Below are 20,045 nucleotides of genomic sequence, written 5' to 3'. Positions count from 1 at the left end.
AAAAAAAAAAAAGAAAAAAAAAATTTGCATTCAGAAGCCCTTGCCCTCCTCCCTTAGAAAGCCGTATATCTGATCTTTTACAGCTCACTTCTGTAAACTACAAAAACGAGGGGTGTGTGTGTGTGAAGGGTGTGTTCTGTGCTCTTCTGTTCACACCCTCTTAGGAGTGTCTAAGGACTGCATATTCCCTTCTACCSCTGCCAGATATTGTGTATTTGTCTGGTGATATGTGGATGGCTTCTGCCACCAGTTGTGAGTTTCTGTAAGTGAACAGCAATGTTGAGGAGGGTGATTAATTTTGCCTTTAGGTAACAGTTCTGGCATGACACTGGTACATGAGCAGGGATGCAGCGGTGTGCATTTGTATGACTATATTTATCTCCCAGTTTGACAGATTTCTGCAAGTACTCTTACTCTGATTTTGTAAGTGATTGTATTTATAAAAGGAGGGAAGGAAAGGGTGAATTGAGAGCTTTGCTTTATATCTGGCTCAAAAAGRGGTTGCCAGAAGGCAGCCTGGTTAGAGATGACTCCCTCCTGCTGTTAACATTGTAATAGGAAGCTTAGAAGACACTAAAGGTTTAACAACAACCAAGCAAAAGCACAACAAAAAATTCKGTGACACATGGTGTTGGCACTTACAGCTTTAGCTATCTGCTTCCATTGTAATTGCTGTCTGGGTCTGATGGTTGGTCAATKGATGAGGAGGTGTGTGTGTATGTGAAAGCTGTGTGCCCCCCACTGAGACCCRTAAGGTGTGCACCATACACCAGCAGATGAACTGGTTGCCCCTGCACTGGCTGAAGCAGCCTGCCRGCCCTGTGATGCAACTCGGGTGGAGGAGCTGTGTTCCAACATCACAAGAGCTTTTTCCATTTTATGTAAACCAAAGCCTTGACTTTTGGGCAATTGCATGGAAGCATTTCAGGGAGGATTTACAGTTCCAGCTATACTTTGCTGGAAAATCTAGTGTTGTACAGGTCAAACAAATGCTTTCCCTTTCCATGCATAAAATAATATGGTATGCACTTGGAATGGTTAAGTTTTTGAAAACTGGATATGGAGTCATGTGCTGAGAAACCTCAGGGCATTGCCTACAAGTCCCCTTATTCTTCTTTCTGGAGGTTATAGTGCTCTCAAGGGTGACTTGCAGCTCCCAAAGGTCTGACTTAGACATGCTTTATTGACTGCTCATAAGTGAAACTGTGGAAGAAATGCAGGACCATTGCTAGTGCATAAAGACACAAAGGCAGRGTTGAAGACTTGATTGCTGTGTTTATTTTGACCACTGGCCTGGAAGCTCTAGTATAGACCCTTATGGAATTGGTCTGTTTCAGGAAAGGAAAAACTCTTTATTCTAGAGCAATTTGGAATTAATATCAAWTGGATCTGAAGACCTGTGAATGCCTCTGAGTGTGTGGGATTATAGAAGTTTGGAGGCGGGGTGRGTARAAAGTTCYTAACTGTAAAACAGCGACTAGCATRTAGTTGTTGGGAGAAAATAATGTGTTTTGTGATGCTTTAAGAATAGCGCCCAGGGACATAATCAGAGCCTGTGGTAATGAGCATCATAATGGGATGTAGAACTGAGATTCCAGATGTAGCTCTTAGCACTGTTTCCGGACCTAAATGCATGACAAGTTGTCATTAACACAGCTTTTGGATGAATTACAGAGGGGTCTGTAAATGGTTGTGAAAATAGAACCTGCAATGCTCAGACAGGGAAGGTATCACAGAAATAATTACCAAATACATCACGTCAGTAGGGATGTAGATTTCAGGGAGACTGGTGCATAGGGGAAGTGATTCCAGGGACCACTGGCAGTGTGTGTAGATTCCCTGTTAGCAGCCTCCTAAGCTGCAGGAGTGTACAGCTGTAGAGGCAAACACAGATTTGACCAAGCATATTTGCTAAAAAAGCTTAGCTTGCACCACAGCTGCTAAGCTTATTTATTTATGCTATTTAGATAGAAYGTGGACTGCCTTCATTTTCTCAGTTTTAAGTTCATTGCTTCAGGAAGTTGCCCTTTATAATCAGTTTTCCCAATTACATGGGATGGGAGGAGTGGTAAACAATATAATGGCTTTAGCTTCTTTTCTTAATAAATAAAACTTGGCTGCTGTTTGAGGTCTTCTTTCTCCATGCCTTTTCCTTATGAGCTATCTCTCCAGCAGCTGTTTTCCCATGACTGCTCTATCCAGTTATCATGTGGAACTGATGTTTATTTTTTCTGCAGCTGGATTTCTTCAGTTAAAAGTTATGGGTGTAATTCTCTAGGGCTAAGTCTTATTATAAACACAACATTTAAATGGTGTCAAGATGTAAGATAGTGGGTTTCCTCACCCCTGAAGAATTAAGTAGGAGGAGTGGGAACTCTGAAATTAACACTTAGATGGGAACAACACTTGTTATATAAAACAACAAAAAAAAAAACCCAAGTTTCACATTTATTGTTAGTGCTCTGTATGCCACCTGCTTTGTGAAGGCAGAACTCTGAAGTATACTTGACCTTAGTTTCTCTTTGAAGAGGAGTCTCTAAGCGGTCCTAAGAAGTTCAACATCTCAGAATGTCTTAAAAGAGTGGATCAAAGTATGATCTTAATGCTCTTAATGATGTTTGAATGGTATTGGCAAACAGTCTGCAAAACAGGATATTGGTACAGTCCAGTATCTGCTTCCATTGCCACTACCTCAGTATTGAACATTTATTGGATGTACTGTTTGAAATTTGCAGTTATCCATGGGTTATCCAAATGCCAATGAATCCTTTCATTGCTTACCTAAAGGGGGAGCACACAAGCGTTAGTGGCTTTCAGTTGTGCTGACTGAATTGAATGTTGGTTGTGGCCTGCTTCTTACCAGAATGTAGCTGCCTGGCCTGTAGTGCTTCCCATAGCACTGTCATGCTGAAATGCACAAACTGAATTAAATGTACTGCATTGTGTTTCAAAGTATGATACTGAGTTTCTCTAGAGAACTCACCTGTTACAATGATAACCAAGATGACAGATTTAATGGCTGGCATGCCTCAAACTCCTTCCTTTTGTCTGCTGTACAGGTTTGGCTTCTCCTGTCAAGGCAAGCTGATCTCCAGCTTCCACTGAAAATGTCATTCTAATCTTGAGGGTATTTTTCTATTTATTTATTTTAAAATTTATTTATTTTCTTTCCGATTTAGACGGTACATTCTTGTACTCTTGTATAAGAGCTGGAAAATTTTTCGTAACTTTGATATGACAAACACAGCAGCTTTCAAGGTCTGGGTTTGGAAAATGGAAGAARGACTAGGCTAGACATTGGCTTGTGCTACAACGAAAGATGTATTTGTTCCATCCAATCTTTCATTTATACACGCATACACACACAAAAAAAAAAAGACTTGGCTTCAAGCCTTAGCAATGTTATTCAGTTTATTCTTTCTGGATGGAAAGCCTTATATTTATTCTCTATATTTAGTTATTGGCCAGTTTCAGGAGCTTCTCTTGAACTGGGAGTAGATGAATGCAGTAGTTATTTTATAGTTAGTCTTCTTCTCCTTTCTTCCCCTAAAATGAGGGGAAGAAATATATAAATATTTCTTTCATCCTATAAATAGGATGGCACTCACTCTTCGCCAAAATAAAAATATAATCCACGAAAGCCAACATGGCCGAGTTAATTCTGTAATGGCCTACTATCCACAGCATGTCATATGCCTTTGCCTACCATAATCCTGCAGTCTCTGCATGAATGGTGCTCTTAAGGCTCAGTCTCATTCTCTCATGAATGAATTTCTGTGTGCTTTTAGACATGTGAGAGCCTTAGGTCTTGGGGCATCTCAGTGTAAAAATGGACTGTGTGTTTTGTTGCCTTTTTTTTTTTTTAATTTTCTGCTTCAGAATGTTGTTTTTCCTTAAGTGGAAAATAAAGATTTTCCACTTAAGGTCCAAGCAGCATAACCTCTAACTTACTTGAAAACCTAAAACTGCAGGAACAACCAGTAGCAGGGGAAAAGCATGATGTAAGAGGAAGCAGAAAGTCTGTGGCCACATCACTGTTTTGCTGTTTTCACTCCTCTGTCCAGCAATCATCCTGCTCTATACATCCATAGGGGTTATAGGAGTTTCCTGATTTATAGCAAAATCTGTAAGACATGGGGCAAGAGGATGTTTTCAAGCAARCATCTCTAGTAGATATTTAGTACTGTGCAATTACTTTCCCTCATGCAGCAGCTGTTCATATAATTAACTTGGCTAAGAGGGACTAATGCATGTGCCTTTCTCTTTGGAGTAACAGGTCAGGGAATGTTTATTCCTTTCCTATACACACTGTAGGCTTGCCTACATCCTGGCCCTGGTCCCAGCTATTACTCATTTCCCTAGAGAGAAGGGGTATGTTGTGCCTGAAAGATGATAGCCTGAATAAAGTTGGGAAGGGGATCCTTGCACTGAATCTTGCAGCTGACTGTCCTTTATTAACCCAGCATTTGTCTTGAGGAGTCCTGGCAAGGTCTTTAGTCTGGAAGGTCACTAAACACAGACTTTGAGCAGAATTGCTTTTCAGGCCAGGAAGGGAGACTGAATTGTACATTGAAGACTTGAGCAGTGCAAGCAGAGGTTTATATTAACTGTTACAGTATTATTTGTTACAGTGTTGTAAGACTGAAATTTTTGATGCTGCCTGCACTGATTTTTTTTCCCATCCAGCCTGATGACAGTTCAAGAGGAAAACATGCATTCTGGCCTTTGCTAAACAGCCGCATACATACATACATGCTCTCTGGCAGCTGCCTATGTGTGTGCAGACATACTCACCTGTTCAGATGATTAAATGATAATGAGTATTCTTCCATGTCTATAGTGTAGCAAGTACAGCACATCTTTACATAATCTGCCTGATTCCATCACTCAGGGCTGCCCCTTTGACTTCTCAGCTGACATGTAATAGGAATGTTTAAAGCAGAAAGAAGGACAGTACAGACAACTTGTTTTCTCTGCACAGGCTGAGAGCAGTACAGAGGGAATTTTATTGTCTAAGTGTCAAAGGAAGCAGGAAGAAATATCAACATGAGGGCCATGGGAAGTGCAGCAAGAACTAAATCTAAAAAAAAAATTCTGTGTTGGCTACATAAGAACACAGACCCACACTGATTAATTACAAAAAGACACACATGATACTGTTCTTCAAGAAAGAAACTTTCAATTTCTTAGTTCTGAGCTGTACCAGTGATAAGGATGTRAATGGTTTTGGAGCACCCCTATCGTTTCTGGAGTAGAATACTGATGTGCATGGAAGGGGACCACTCTGGTCCTGCTAGCACCATCTCAGCCCTGACCTGGAGGGAAACTCTGCTCTGCAGAGATCATAGGGAATTCAGCAGCCTTCTGGGCCTAAACTGAGTTGCTCTTGAGCAGAAAGGGCCAGGGCACCACTGAAGGAGAGTGGTTGTGATACAAGTAAATACCTGCTCAGAAGACAGACAAAAATATGAAATTCCCTAAGGAGTTCAACTTGGCTGTAGAGGACAATCTCACTTTGCTCTGGGAGAGCAAACATCAAGCCAAAATAGCACTTGCTTAAGTAAAATTTTAAATCCATAATGCAGGTCTAAATGTTGTCAGGACAACAGTGAAGGCCACTGGAATATGTGGTGTTATTTCAGCCACACACAGTACTACCTGGGACACCCCCTGCCTATGTCTACTGTCTGATCACTTGAAATAGCAGGTAGCTAAAGCAATCACCTGAAGTGATTAGCCAGAGCCACTGGAAGGTGGCCAGTGGAAGCAAGCCACTGGAAGCAAGGTCAAGCCAATGTAATCCAAATCCAGACTCTTGCCCTTTGGCAGACAGGAGCTTTCTTCTGTTTGTTAGGATTTCTTAAATGCTGAAATTTTAAGGACAGTCATGTTTCAGTCTATACACCACCACACATGAGCCTACCTTTGGGGGTAGGCACCTGATTAAGGCTTTCACCTGAAATACTTAAAATTCATCATATTAAACATAYTTGACAACAGCAATACAGCTACTATGTGAACAGAAACTAGGTTTCGACCTCAGTTGTGGAGTAATTTATTCTGATAGATCCAAGGATACTATGTACTGACCCATAGCCTGGCGCACACAAGGTAAAATAGTAATTGAAAAAAAAGCACTCCACTGCCACCTAAAACACTTGCTAACATACCTTAAGTTCCTAAAGACACCTTTAGCTTCAACTAGTTTAAAAAAAAGAGTAATGTGTCACAGACTGATGGACACCCAACCCTGCTCTTTAATGTACAAAGTTTGTATCAGAAAGTTTTGCTCACTAATGAATCTTCCCATTAAAAAAAAATGCAGTTGGCCAGGTATCAAGGGACTTATCTACATAAAAGGATAAAGAGGGACTCTTATTTCAAGGTTTGCATTACATTTAAAATAGTTTTTGCAGTAATAGGTCAGCATTTGTTAAAGTCTTTCAAAGCTCACCTCAACTTTACATACAATGCAGGCAGTGTCTATCCATTCCTAGTATACAAACTCGGTTCCCTTCCATAGAGTTCCCAAGACTTGTACTGCAGAACAGRTATCAGGTGAGACCTACTGAACAGTGACATTTACATCACAGAGCTACATGAGCAACCCTATTAATATTTAATATTAAAAAATTAATAGGACTCCTCAAGATCCATCTTTCTTGTTTGGCAGGCACTAAGCAGTATGAGTTACATTGTCATTCCTTCTCTGTAGCTCTAAAGTCTACAGAAGTGAAAAAGACTCATCACCGGTCTTTTTTTCCTTATGGTTAAAGGCAGACAGACTAGAAACCAGAGCATGTAGATGGAGGAGGAAAGAAGTCGAAGTGCTGAAGTTTGTCTTGCACTGTACCCTCTGATTTCTTACAGCATGAAACTGGATTCCATTAATCCTCTGTCATGGAAGGATGTGGTCTTGTTTGTTGGGAAGGAAGCAAAGCTTTGTATTGAAGTGATTCATCCTGTTACAAAGGTGGGGGGAGCCAGAGCAAGAAGGGGAGCAATGCATGGTCCTTTTCCAGTTTCTTGCACCATCTGCTAAACTGGAGATACAGAAACAATAAGGAGCAGGAATTCTGTGAAACAGAAACACAGCAGAAGACTTGAAATAATAACCCTACCAGGGGGCACTTGCCTGCTTCTGTGTCCATCTTGAGAAATTTATCAATGTTAGATACATGCCAAGAATTAAATACCTGCTAACATATATAATTATGAAACCAAATCTTGAAAGAGGATGGTCTTGTCTAGCTGCAGCTGAGGATTAAGAGACCTTGAAATCTACCTGTCATTCATATCTTAAACATCCACTTCCTTTGGTTTTCTAAGCTATTGGCCTTAGTTATGTCCTGCAGGAAAGCACTTAATTACAGAGTCAAACAAAGCATTTTGTTTTAAGGCATTCTGCCCTGGTGATCTAACACTGCAGAACACCCATTACCCTGCTCTCAAGAAAGCATCATTAACTTACAGCTGACCCCACACTTGTCCCATCTGTTTTAAAGTCTTCCTCCCACCCCCACATTTCCCTTCCTTTCCATTAAAAAAGCTCAAGTCTATCCAGCTATTGAATGTTCTCTGTATTAGGCTGCTAATTACTCTTGAGAGCTTTTCAGTTACTGTGGATTAACCAACCAATCAACTAACCAAAGTCATGGTGAGGATGCATTCTAGTAATCTTTAAAAATTTTTAAAAAAATTCTGGATTTCATCCACTTTAATAAAACCTGACATTCAGTTTTTCCTTGCTCACTGCTGCTTGTATTTATCACATGATTCACAGTGGCATCTGAACTTTCAGTCTGCTGCATACCAAACATTATGCAGAGGCAGTTTGTAGCTTCCAAGTGGCCCATATTATTTACAGGTAACTGTGGTACCTTTACAGCTAACATCATCATCCAGAAACTAAATATGTTAATTTACAGCCCATAAAAATGACCAAAGGACATGTTCAAATAGATGCTTGGCTTGCTACTGCTGGTAATTTCAATTGTTGTATATAGCTGGAATGTAAGARAGTGGATAGGTGTTGCAYTGCACTGTGGAAACAGTATCCTCTTCTGGATTAACCTCTTGGCTCAGCAGCAAGTTCTGCMACCTTCTTACAGATTTTCCTCCTGGTTGTACAGCATAGCAGAAAAGTACAGACTGCAAAGGTAGATTGGAAGGATGGACTGCAGTGGGATGGATACGCCTTGCAAGTTACATCACAGTTAAGGATGTACAATTAGGAAACTGTAAGGCCTGAGTTAAATCGCTTGTGGGTGGTGCTTCAAGGATTAACTGCTTTAACTAGACAGAAGAGCTGATTTGTTTGGGGTTAAGAACCCATTCTCTGCCACCAAAATAGCTCTGCTTATTATGAGGATATGGCACGGGAATACTGCATAAAAAAAACCCCAAAAAACAGTAGAGCTCCATCATGTTTCTAACAAAGAAAGAAAAGAAAGAATAAGCCTAGTTCTAACAAAGTTAAATATGTGGTATTTCAGAAAGTTTAGCTCCTTGTCAGTGCTGTGATAAAACAAGACTGTTTCTCCCAAGTATACTCCCACTCCCAAGCTCTGGTTTTGCATCCCTTAGATCCATGCATCTAAATCACTTCAAGACCATGCTGTTCTGTCTTCTGGAAACTTCACCGTTCCCATGTCTTAGGCCTCAAACAGAGGTCTGACAACACTCCAGATTTCTGACAAGCATTACACTCCTTAATCAGTAGTAAAACACTCCCCCAGAAGTGAGTAGGAAAAGGCCAAAAGTGGCAGAAAGGCCCAGCCCAGTACTTTRGGGAAGGTTAGTGATGCTGTAACATAATGCAACTACCCAAAGAGCCAGAACAAGCACAGCTCTGGCACTGTGGTGGGGAGCTGCTTTCAGGAGGCTCCAGGCTGAGCTGACCGGAAAGCAGCTGCAATTTCCTCAAGCAGGGCAGCTCACAAACAGGTGTATGTAACTCTAGCACTAACACTACAGGGAGGAAGGAGCAAGACGCTTGTGGAAAGCAAAGTGTTCCCATTATTATATTCTTCTTTAACTATTTACTCTTAAAACTCGTACCCCAGTGACTGAAGTGACTTCCACAACCTTTCTGAATAGCAATCACTAGAATTTAATAGAGAGAAGGCTGATGTAGAGATGATGAGAAGTTCAGGTTTCCCACCAGCCCCCACTTGCCCCATCTCCACTGCTGGAACAATTGAGGTCTCTGTGCCTGTTTTCATATAGCGATTGTATAGGCATATCCTGACCCACACAACCACCAAAGAACCTTCAGCAACAATTCACCAGCATTGCAGTGGTGGGCAATCTTCCCACTGTCTACCCCCTCAGAGACAATGAAATGCTTTGAAATAGGCAGGACTAAACATACAAGATATGTTTTTTCTGGATGAGAAGACTTTGTATGGTTAGTAAATCAGGCTGAGCAAATTCAGACCTATCTCTCACAAGAGCAATGATAAACAAAGTATTCATAATGACAAAAYCAGGAGTTTTTGTACAAGATTCGGAGGCCATCCCATTCCAGCATCACTTCTCCCTCAGCCCTGCAGGCCTTGCAGGGGTTGAAGACTTTTGTGCAGACAGGGAAGAAGTACTGTTGACAAGATTCTTCATCTACTTGCTGTCAAAGCAAAGATATCAAGTCCACTGACCCCACTCACTTCACATTCTTCCTGAAGCAAACTCCCACYAATGTATACATTTTTTTTGGKTTTTTTTTTCTTTTTTTTTTAAAAAATACTTAAGTGACTTAAGATGGTCACCTCTCCCAGAAACAGGCAGGCGAATCCTCTGGGACCCATGGGATCCAGCTCTGGGACTGGCCCACTAGTAAGTACCTGGGAAAATCAGCACTCTCTTATGCTCCCACTCCCCTGGCCCATTTGTCAGAATCACTGCAGGTGGATCCAGGTCCCAGCTGTGGCCAGCATGAAGTCCATGGAGCCAGGCACACAAGGCACAGCTCTCTTCACACCCGGATCTGGTACCCATTGAGGTCTGGCATGGCTTTGGAATCAGCAGGCTTCTTCTCACCAGATGGCCTGTGAGCAAAGAGGGTAACAACTCTTCAGAAACTGTTTTCAGTCAGGAGGTTCTGCATATAGAGATGGCAGCAYGGAAAAGGTACAGGAGAGCTTCAGACTGATCCTGCACTGAGGGCAGGACTATTCTGCAGCCTCCAGTAATTCTCCCAACAATCTCAACAGAACAGACAGCAAATTAGGAAGCAATAAATCCATTCTGGAACCTCAGATTATTASGAAAGCAATCTTGGCTGACAGCAGAATAATTTTTGGAATCTCTTAAGACACAGGTCTGTGAGACACCAGATCTCAGACCCATCCATAAGGTTAAAAGTCAGCTACCAACTGTCTGAGCTGCCTTCCTCCTCCCTGCTGAAACAAGCAAGCAAAATACCCCAATTGCCCCCCCAACTCCCTAAGCAATGATAAATTCACAACRGTACTGACTAGGGAAGAATGCTATTACAGGTCAGAGAAATATCCACTGTTCTAAAGACACCCAGTAGGACATGAGAAGGATCCAAACCAAACAAGATGGAGTCTGAGTAAAACAGATGTTCTAGATAGATCTCCTGCCCAGCAGCCCCACTCACCGTCGGTCCCCACGGCTGTTTCGCCGATGGGGGCTGGCCTGACCTCTTTGTGGGGAGGAGACATCTTTCTTTCTGTCCTTGGTGGGAGACGGTGGTCCAGTTCCTTTCCCAATCTAGCAGAAAAATAAAATTAAGAGCAACATGAGCAGAAAACCAGTATGAGTAATAACAAAACCCACAGAAACTAATGATAGTTTATTATATGGAAAAAAAAAAGACAAAAAGGCAAGGCAAGTGCATAAAAAATGCAAAAGCCAGAAAAAACAAGTTACAATGACAGCTGTGGCTCTAAGGACTGTATGCAGTCTGAGCTAATCACAGCTGCAGCACTGCATGAGCATCCATTAAGGGACCAGGCTGTATACAGTGGGTGGTATACAGTGAGAAAGAGGCCCTAGCCTCCAATTCACCTTCTGCTCCACCCATCTAGGAGATTCTCTTGTCACTTCATGCTCCCATGAAGCCAGCAGCCAGGCAAGACAGTGGAGGCAGCAGTAAGCTACTCCATCCTTGCTGCTTACCTTCAGCCTCATATCACGGGCATGTCTCTCAAGCTCTTTGCGAAAATCTTCTCGRGTTAGCTTGTCTAGATCCAGGATGGAGCGCTTCCACTCAATCTGCTCCACGCTGTGTGGATCATGTGACACACAGTGGCCCAGCTTCACCTTTTTCAGAGTGTGCCAGCAGCGGCGATACGCCTCTTCGAAGTCAAAGATGAGTTCGCTTAGTGTGCGGAAGACAGGTGCTTTGTACATGAGTTCCTCACGTCGGCTGATGCCCAGTGCCCCATAGCGGCCACCAAAGTTCACCCCCAGCACGATGTGTCGGAAGTAGTTCCCTGAGAAGTGAGTTTTGAAGCTGATGGGGAAACGGTCCAGTGTGGTCATGTTGTTGGTGAGGTAACTGACAGCAGTCACTATTCAGGAAACAACCGGTGATACCAGTTTGTTGCCAAGATACTTCCTGCCTGCTCCAGACCCTCCCAGCCTGCTCAGCAGACTCCCCATTGATTCAGACATCACATAGACAGGATTTGTTCTCCAGGTCAAGAGTCCAGCTCATTGCAGGCTGCCCTATTTTCATCTGGGTTATGGGGAAAACAGACTTGGCTTCTTCAAGGAGACAGTCAACTACAGGAAGTTAATTTTGATGCAGTTTTGTGATGCAGAAGTTGCAACACTAGCACCTTAAGTGTACGGTATTCCCTAGCTCCCAAACTGTCAAYACTGCAGCATTATTCCTCGGTTGGTTTTAATCTGTTTCAGTAGCTACTATTTTACACACCTTCAGGATAAAAACTCACCAGCCTACACTTTTGAATTCACTCACCATCTCTGCCCTCCAGGTGGCTTTACCAATGTGCGTGAAGAACCTATAGCCCAAGCACCACAAACTAAACCTGGAAGACAGCTGGGAARGATGGGAAAGACAACACACATATAGAACAAATAAAGGTATTGCCTAAGCTAATAAGTGACATTAAAATAAGTTAGGGATCCTCCCTGACATAATTAGAAGTTGGAGAGGATCCCTAACCTATTTTAATGCAGAACATATGCAGGCAGTAAGGGAACAATGCTGTCCACAAATGATTTCCTGACCTAACTCTAGCTAGTGTTTTYGCCCCTCTAGATGTTCTTTTATGTTTTACTGTCTTGTATAGCTGACCAGAGCAGCACCACCCTTATTCATGAAGGAAGAGCAACTCCAAAGATTCTGAGAGTTCTGATACTTTAGACAATTGCTTGGATTTGGATTTCATTGGTGGGGCTTTGTGGGAGAACTGGGAAGGAAAAAAGGAGGAATCTAGGGCTTGGTGACAGTATTATTATCACCCTCAAAGCATCACAAGCAAGAGAGCAGAGGCAAAAACAAAGGATGGGTGGACATGCACAACTCCAAGAGGTAAGGATACATTCCCAGGATCACAGCTTCCAGGCATTTTATTGGCAGGGCCTCTTTGGTCATTTCTTTGGCCAGATCCATCAGCCTGCAGAGTGGGACAAGGGAAAGATGAGGACAGTTAGAAGGCATGTGCTATGCAAGTGTGGCCAGTTCAGCCCTTTTGCACTGTATATGTAAGGTAGGTTTTCGGGAGAGAGGGTGGCCCACAGAGGATAGGGAGCAGAACAAAGTATCTTCTTTAAGAAGATATTAAATCCAAACCAGGTCTCTGGCACACGCTGCTGTTGCTTACAAGGAACTAACTTCAGTGAATTCCTGCAAAACTGCTTACTAGGTGTTCTCAGGGACACCACAGCACCTGGCTTGGCGAATTCTGGATGGACACCAATGTCACCACAAGTAAAACCCTCTAAGGACCAAGAGCCAGCAGTGTTTGCCTCACAAGGCTCAAGGACAATAAAGCTTTCTTCTCTGACATCTGCCCTAGTGTCTGTTCAGTGAGTACCATGGAAGAGATGTTGGACTGATTACAAAACAATGCATTTAGAGTCACTTAAATCTGACTAGACCAATAGTAAGAAGCCAGTCTCAGGAGATTCTCCATATGCTCCTCAAGAGAGTCAATGAACATCAGGTGCTTATTGCCAGGATCTTCTGGAGCACAGCAGTTCCCTAAATCTGCAGTGAGGAGAATACCCTTTCTCATTAGAAGTATGAGTCACCAAAAGCTTAGTGAGCCTGGATTCTGCAGAGGCACTCACAGGAACTATGAAGTCAAACCTGTAAAGATACTTGGCTTTCACAAAACTTTTTAGAGCAGGACCTAAATTTCAGAGTCCCTCAGAAGTTCGTAGGGTTACATTCGAATTAGAAGCACGCAGAATATGCATGCTTTTGCAGTACATTGTCGTTGGTTTACTGGATTTACTGATCTGTGACAAAAACCSTCCTACTCTCGTTCTTGAGAAAGACCAGACACAGCTCTGCCCAGCCATGCCCCAGSTGACAGACAGTACAGTTACCAAAAGCAGGATGAAGCTGCAGTATGGAAAGCCCTAGACCTGGGCTAGTGGACCTATGCCACTAGACCTGGGCAGGGGATGGAGTAAAAGCAGTGTGAGTAGCAGGGCTCCAGCAACAAAGAAGGATTAAATACTGTAGAGGCTGCCACTTACCCAGTCAGAGGTCTGCTCTTCTTAATCTCAAAGAATTGTGTCCCAGTGTGATTGTACCTGGAGGCAAGGAGTTAAGGGCTTGGCAGTTTGGAAAGTAGTTTGAAGAAAACTTGTCTGAAGGAGTTTCACATTATTTCTATTCTCACAGCAAAGTCATGATCCCACAAATGCAGCAGCAACACAAGAAAATCCCTACCTCTCTTTCCTGCATATCTCCCATTTATAGTCCCGCCTTACTTCCACGGTATTTTCTTGTCAATTCTTCTCTTCCTCATACACATGGGTTTCCACTCCAATTCCCAAAGGTTCATGCTGACAGCACATGCTGTGCTCAGCTTTCCAGTTACCAGGGCAGAATAGTTTGATAAATCTCTTCCTGCTCCAATCAGCATATAACACACGGAGCAACAAAACGTGTGGTACCTTATTCTAAGGCTGACTGGGATCCAATCCAGAGCACAACCACCCTGGATGGGTGCGAGGTGCCAAAACGCTGGCCTTCTTACCTTGAATTAGGGCTGAAGCCAGAGCTAGATTGGTATCTCATCAGAGAGATTAGGCTGTGTTTGCATGGCATATACCTGCTCTCCGGCACAACAGGGATAGAGAAATCGCATTCCCAGAACACAGTCACACAGGCAGCTCTGCATATAAAGGGGCAGGATGCCRCAGATGCACAAAAGCASGGTGACTGAGTGTGGTTTAGATAGCTACAGAGAACAGTGATCAAGTAGGATGACCCGAGAAGGTTTTCCCATCCCAAGGAGGGACCTCACCTTGACAGTGAGGTGATGCAGCTTGTAGTACATCTGACACCTGGCTGTCAGGATGTGTGTTTTTACTGAAATACCACTGTAAAGCCACTGACCTAGAAGAGCAGGTAGAGGGGAAAGGCCCTTGACAACACACCCATTTGTTACATGGAGTGAACAGAATAAGACGATAACTAGGGMAAAAAAAGAAAAGAAAGGGAGCAGCAAAACAAAACATTATCCCAAGTCCAGCWTCCCATTTTCAGGGAACAAGCTACAACAGAAGGAGCTTTTCTGTTCCTCACAGGCAAAGAAAGTCCCCTTGCTCTCTCTTCCTGGGTTATCACACCAGTAAAGTAAAAGCAAAGGATACTGAAGCTCCCTGATGTAGCGCTGTACAGCTTCCAGGCGCTCAGGGATGGGGGTGGACGGCTGGAACACAGGCACACTTGGTATGGGAATCTGAAATGAGAAGCAGAACATAAATCAGTTTCCAATCTCTTCAGTGACACATAGCTATAGGGAGCATGTTTGTCTGAAGACAGACCCTTTTTGCTGCCCAAAGTGACCACACCAGAAACATTCCTCTGTTTCCACAATGGAAATTGGGAAGGGATTCAGAATGAAGCACTACAGAGCTGCAAGAGAAACAATGTGAAAGGGTCCTGCATTTATGCAATGTTCCATTGGAAGAAATAGGTAGAATTAACTGACAAGGCAAGATACAAGATAGGAAAGCTATCACCTGAGGGAACTTGGCCTCATTTGAGTATTGAAACTGAAAGGCACAAACAAAAAAAAAAAAAAAAAAAAGAGAAAAGCATAAATAGAGAATGAGTTTTCCAAAACTCCTGTAAGCAAGGGTAGAAAGGTCCTTTGCTGCTTCTTGGCATTTCAGGTGAGTTGATACTAACTAGTATATAGGCTTGACAGCATGACYCCCTGCCCTGCAGGGTATGGTGTTTTGAATTACATGGTCAGAGAATGACTTCTGGACGTTCACCTTTCAGACTTCTGAGGCCTCAGCCTTATGGGTCCAGTCAGATTTTCCTCACCATTTGCTTCACAGGGGATAAATGCAGTCTTGTCAGCAGCTGACAAAATGTGTCTAAGGAAGAGAAGGGAACTGTCCACAGGACAAATAAAAATTTGAATGACAGACTTGGAGAAATAGCCCAATATTTTCTCTCTGAAGGATAGCTCATGCCTTGCATGCACCTTGCTAATACCAGACTGCATCTTTTCTCAGCAGTTTGGTCTTTAACATTTCAGTTCCTCCTCAGACTTCCCCCAGAGCTGGGCTATCCACAGCTATGAAAAGAGCAAATCAGATGCAGTTCTTCCTTTGAGCCTTCCACTCTGCTGTGCACAACTGCCTCTGCTGGACATGGCTTTGTACTGTTACTGCTTAGTGCACTGTCCCCGTGCATTTCTGTGGCCACTGCTTAGTGCACCGTCCCTGTGTATTTCTGTGGCCACTTATTTCCATATATCTCCTTCTTCTGYCCTGTGTTGGTACAATTGACTGGTGAACCAGGTCAGGCACCTGAAGCAGCTGAAAGCTGAGCCAGCCAGCATGGGTAATTTTCAGCCAGATCAGTTCCCTGTCCTGGGCTGCCACATGTTTGCACTCTGCCCGTGCTCCCCCACAGTACAAGGACCAGAAACCGCWTAACCTTGAGATGGGCGTTGCTGCCTCTGGCATCAAGCCGAAGCACCGGCTGCCTCACTCGCAGGGGGCAGCACAGGCACGATGGGAGCAGATGTGAAACTGGGTTTGTTCAACAGCAGCAGGAGCAGGGAAGGCTCCAGAGAGTGGCACAGGAATGAAGCCATCTCTGGAACCGCATGAGCTGAGTCAGTTTGGATGCTGGGAACTGACACAYTGAGTCATAGGAAATAATTTCCACGCAGAAACAACGAAAGAGGTAACAATCAGGGCAGGCTGACTATTTAACTTTGTTTCATTTCTTCAGCATGGAGACTTCAATGCTTTTAAGTAAAGGCAGACAGATTAAGTGCATGTTGACAGCACAGACTAATGATTCTGGGTAGTTCCTCCTCCCTTTACTAGTACAGACCCCCAAATCCCCTTTTCCTCAAAGGACTGAGCAACACTGAGACAGCATAATGGCAGTCAGTTCAGCAGGGGACTAGTTAATGCGGATGAGCCTCCTGCACCTCAAGTAATTAAAACTGATGAAAGTACACTGTGCTCTCTCACAGATCTGGGCCTGCAGCCCAGACTGGGCTACAGTTTCTTTTCCATCAGTCTATAGCATTTTAATAGGGCAATAGAAGCAGGAGGAGAGGAATAAGTCTCCATCCCTCAATTCCACACTGACAGGATGAGAAACCCTTACACATTTTTCTTACCCAGCATCATCCACTGCACATCTCAAAAGAGCTATAAATATTAGGTAGTTTTCAGAGTCYTTCAGAAAGCAGAGGGGAATTTATTTGTAACAGAAAAGATAGGAAATCAGATCCATTTTGATTTCTCTTTAGTTATCCTGAAAGCTGGACAGAGAGCTAGGAAGAGAGCCCACATTTCCCGAAGTATACAACCCCTGCCAGGCTTAGCAGACCAAATGAACACATCTTGGTCTCTCATCACTTGTGTGGAGTAGTTGTATCACCCCACTCCTAGATTCATGCACCCTGGCAGGCTGCCTGTATGCATGGGATTGGGACTCTGCTTTTAGAAAGGGGATCCTGAGAACAACAGATTTTCATATACCAAGTGGCCCAYGCTGTATGTGAGGAAAGGCGGGTGGGAGCGAGGCATAGACAAAGCTCCACCCTTATCGATATCATAGAGGTGCTCTTTTGGCCAGCCTAGATTAGCAGCAGTTTCTTTTATGGTACTTAGGTGTACCCAAGCACCTCCCTACTCCTCCGTCTGCAAACAACACGGGAGCTATATAAGATTTGGTTGAGTCTGACTGAAAAAACAGATTTTTTTTTTTTTTCTAGCTCTCTTGGTATTGAATCCATTAGATGCTACTCTTCCTGTCTGCCCTCATAACCACCTCATTTAAAATCCATAATTTCGTAATCAGCCAAGCACACATCACTTTGTAYTTCCAGCACGGACCCATTTGGTGGTTCCAGTAGCTTGAAGCAAAGCAATACTCCACCCTGTCGCTGAAAAGAACACAACCTACAGAAGCGTGGCACTTTSAAGCCTGCTCATTTGATGTCCACTCACCTCATATCTACTGAAAGGAAATGGGGACTAGAGGAGATCTCTGAGCTCTCACACCCCACTGAGAGACACAGCCCCCAAAGCTGATCTGTAAACATACATCTAATCACAGCCTCCTGCAGTCATAATTTTACAGTATTTTAGTTTAGTGACAGCTTTTTTGAGAGCTATTTCCCCCAGCATTCAGTGCTGGCTATGATCCAAGGCCAACATTTTGGAGTAAGCAAGTCACTTTCCCATTCCTGACACCTAGAAAGGACTATTCATCCTCCAGCACACGGAGAGATTGTGGTTTTTCAAAGTAACTAGCCTTGCTTAGTACACTCATTGGCCAGATTATCATCTGTTRCACCAGCCTTTAAAGAAACTTGATGGCATGGAGACAAGTGGTTATGAGCGGCCCTCAAAGACAAAACCACATACCTAGAGGGGAGAAGGAGCTACGGAAACAGTGCTCATCCACCCTTGTGGTTTCCTGAATCCCAGTATCCTCTCAGCTAYATGCCCAGTGAGCTTGGGAATGGGATCTCAGATGGCTGAGCAGTGAATAGAGTTTACAAAGGTATTTCCCAGTGGTGCCAGCAGATGCAAAAAAAAAACCCAACCCAAAACCCAATACTCTCCAAAACAAAACAGCCCAGTTTCACYTGTTGTTGCAAGAGCTCAGACCACTTGTGTCCCCTAACTATAACTGTCTCAGAYTGACTACAAAGTGGGAACAGAGAAAGTTCTCCACATAAGACCAAAACAAGGGACTGAACGCCATATTTCCTCCCCATCATTCACTTGTTTGTCAGCTTCTTTCTTCCATTTCCCACAGCTTTTTTTGCCAAGTCAGTTRTTACGGTTAGGAAATTAAGTAGTGTGTCTTTTGACTGATCTAAAACATGTTTTCAGCCTTCACCAAGGCTCAGGACAAAGTCAGAGGAAAGGAAGGAAATCTGAAAAGGAAGGAAAAGTCCAGTGGAGTTAGACTAGCAACTGTAAACAGGGCTCAGGATTTGTTCCAGTTGCTGCCACATATGCCTATAACTCTTCACTGCACAAAGGATGTTGCATCACATGCTTCTCCAGAATTCCTCATGGAAAGCAGTGTGGATTGTCTGTGCACTATATAATAGCATGGTCTTCAATACTTTAAATTACTTTCCCAAGGAGGTAAGTCCTTGTTAAAAAAGCCTGAGATGAAAAAACTTAATCTTTCTGTAGCTCAATTTCCCCTATTAGAGTGATGGGAGTACTCTTATAACCTGCTAGTGGAATGACACACCAAATGTTTGCAGTATCTTTTGTTCACAGTATGCCAATGAAAGGGAGAGATTTTTCTCCAGCTGAGGTGCAACACAGATAGCAACAATCACAAGAATTCACATTCAAATGTTTCAGTATGGCACAAGGCTCAGTGAAATAGTCAGTGGTTCCTCTTTTCATAGAGTTCTCTGCAGCAAGGCCAGGAACGTGCTTGGAAATCACATCTGACCCTATACCAGCAATAACCTCTGCAAGCATTTGCTAACTCCTCTTAAAATGTTTGGCATCAAAAGTCTTTTTTGACAGACACTGTTCTGTTCAATAATACCTTTGGTGTGGGAGAGTGTACCCAAATCAAATTTCTTCAGGTTCAAAGGCTCACCTGTCCCTGTCTCAACCCCCTACTTCAAGTATTTGGACCCTTCTAAATTTAACTCTCCTCATCTTTTCATCATGTATCCAGTCTTTCTCTGTAGGCATTGCCCATTCCACCCCCCGCCCCCCTCAGGCTGCTCACACATGAGCTACCGTAAGTCTGTTTCCCAGCAAGGCCGCAGAAGAAGGTGCAGCTGGCGCACCACACTGGTCAGAGCCCCGCAGATACCCTCTCGCACTCCCGAGTTAGAGCGTGGCTTTGCTTCCTGCAAGAGCAGTCCCGGGGCCCCTTTTTCCGAGGGATCGCTCCCGAACTGGGGAGACTAGCCTCCAAAGGGGACAGGAGGGCGCCTCCTCCCAGCGGGATGCGCCGTTTCCCTCTTCCCTTCATCCGCCCTGTGGGGGACGGTCCGCCCCGGGCACTCCCGCCGGGACCCCGCGCCGCACCAGCCCCGGACCGGGGGGATCTCACCTTGGGCAGGTCGGCGGCGCCCCGGATCCTCTGCGCCACCCGGTCCCCCTCGGGATGGATCCTGCCCACATGCCGCCACATCCGCTCCCAGGTGGGCTCGTCCACGGGCAGCCCGCCGCGGTTGACGAAGAAGGGGACGCCGCCGTCGCGAAGATCCTCCTCGCCCTCCTCCTCCTGCTGCTCCTCGTCCCGCGGCGCCGCCGCCTCGCCGGTCGGGGACTGCCTGGCGGCCGCGGCCCCACCGCCCCCCGGCATCGGCATCGCCGCGCCCGCACTCAGCGCCCGC

At 44.1% G+C, this 20,045-nt stretch overlaps 1 protein-coding gene across 1 annotated transcript; it reads right to left on the bottom strand.

Moving 5' to 3' along the window:
• Window positions 1-4,964: 4,964 nt before the first annotated feature.
• Window positions 4,965-20,028, bottom strand: VASH1 (vasohibin 1). The gene is made up of 7 exons (XM_057377467.1): window positions 19,760-20,028; window positions 14,827-14,915; window positions 13,702-13,758; window positions 12,537-12,611; window positions 11,143-11,524; window positions 10,622-10,734; window positions 4,965-10,046 (listed from the first exon to the last, which is right to left on the bottom strand). The coding sequence occupies exons 1-7, from the start codon at window positions 20,018-20,020 to the stop codon at window positions 9,974-9,976; spliced, it is 1,050 nt and encodes a 349-aa protein (XP_057233450.1). The 5' UTR covers window positions 20,021-20,028; the 3' UTR covers window positions 4,965-9,973.
• Window positions 20,029-20,045: the final 17 nt, after the last annotated feature.

Source organism: Malurus melanocephalus, unplaced genomic scaffold (assembly GCF_030028575.1).
Source record: "Malurus melanocephalus ecotype Western Australia unplaced genomic scaffold, MMel_1.1 scaffold_0, whole genome shotgun sequence".
Lineage (NCBI taxonomy): Eukaryota > Metazoa > Chordata > Aves > Passeriformes > Maluridae > Malurus > Malurus melanocephalus.
This window is presented reverse-complemented; position numbering and strand designations above follow the sequence as displayed.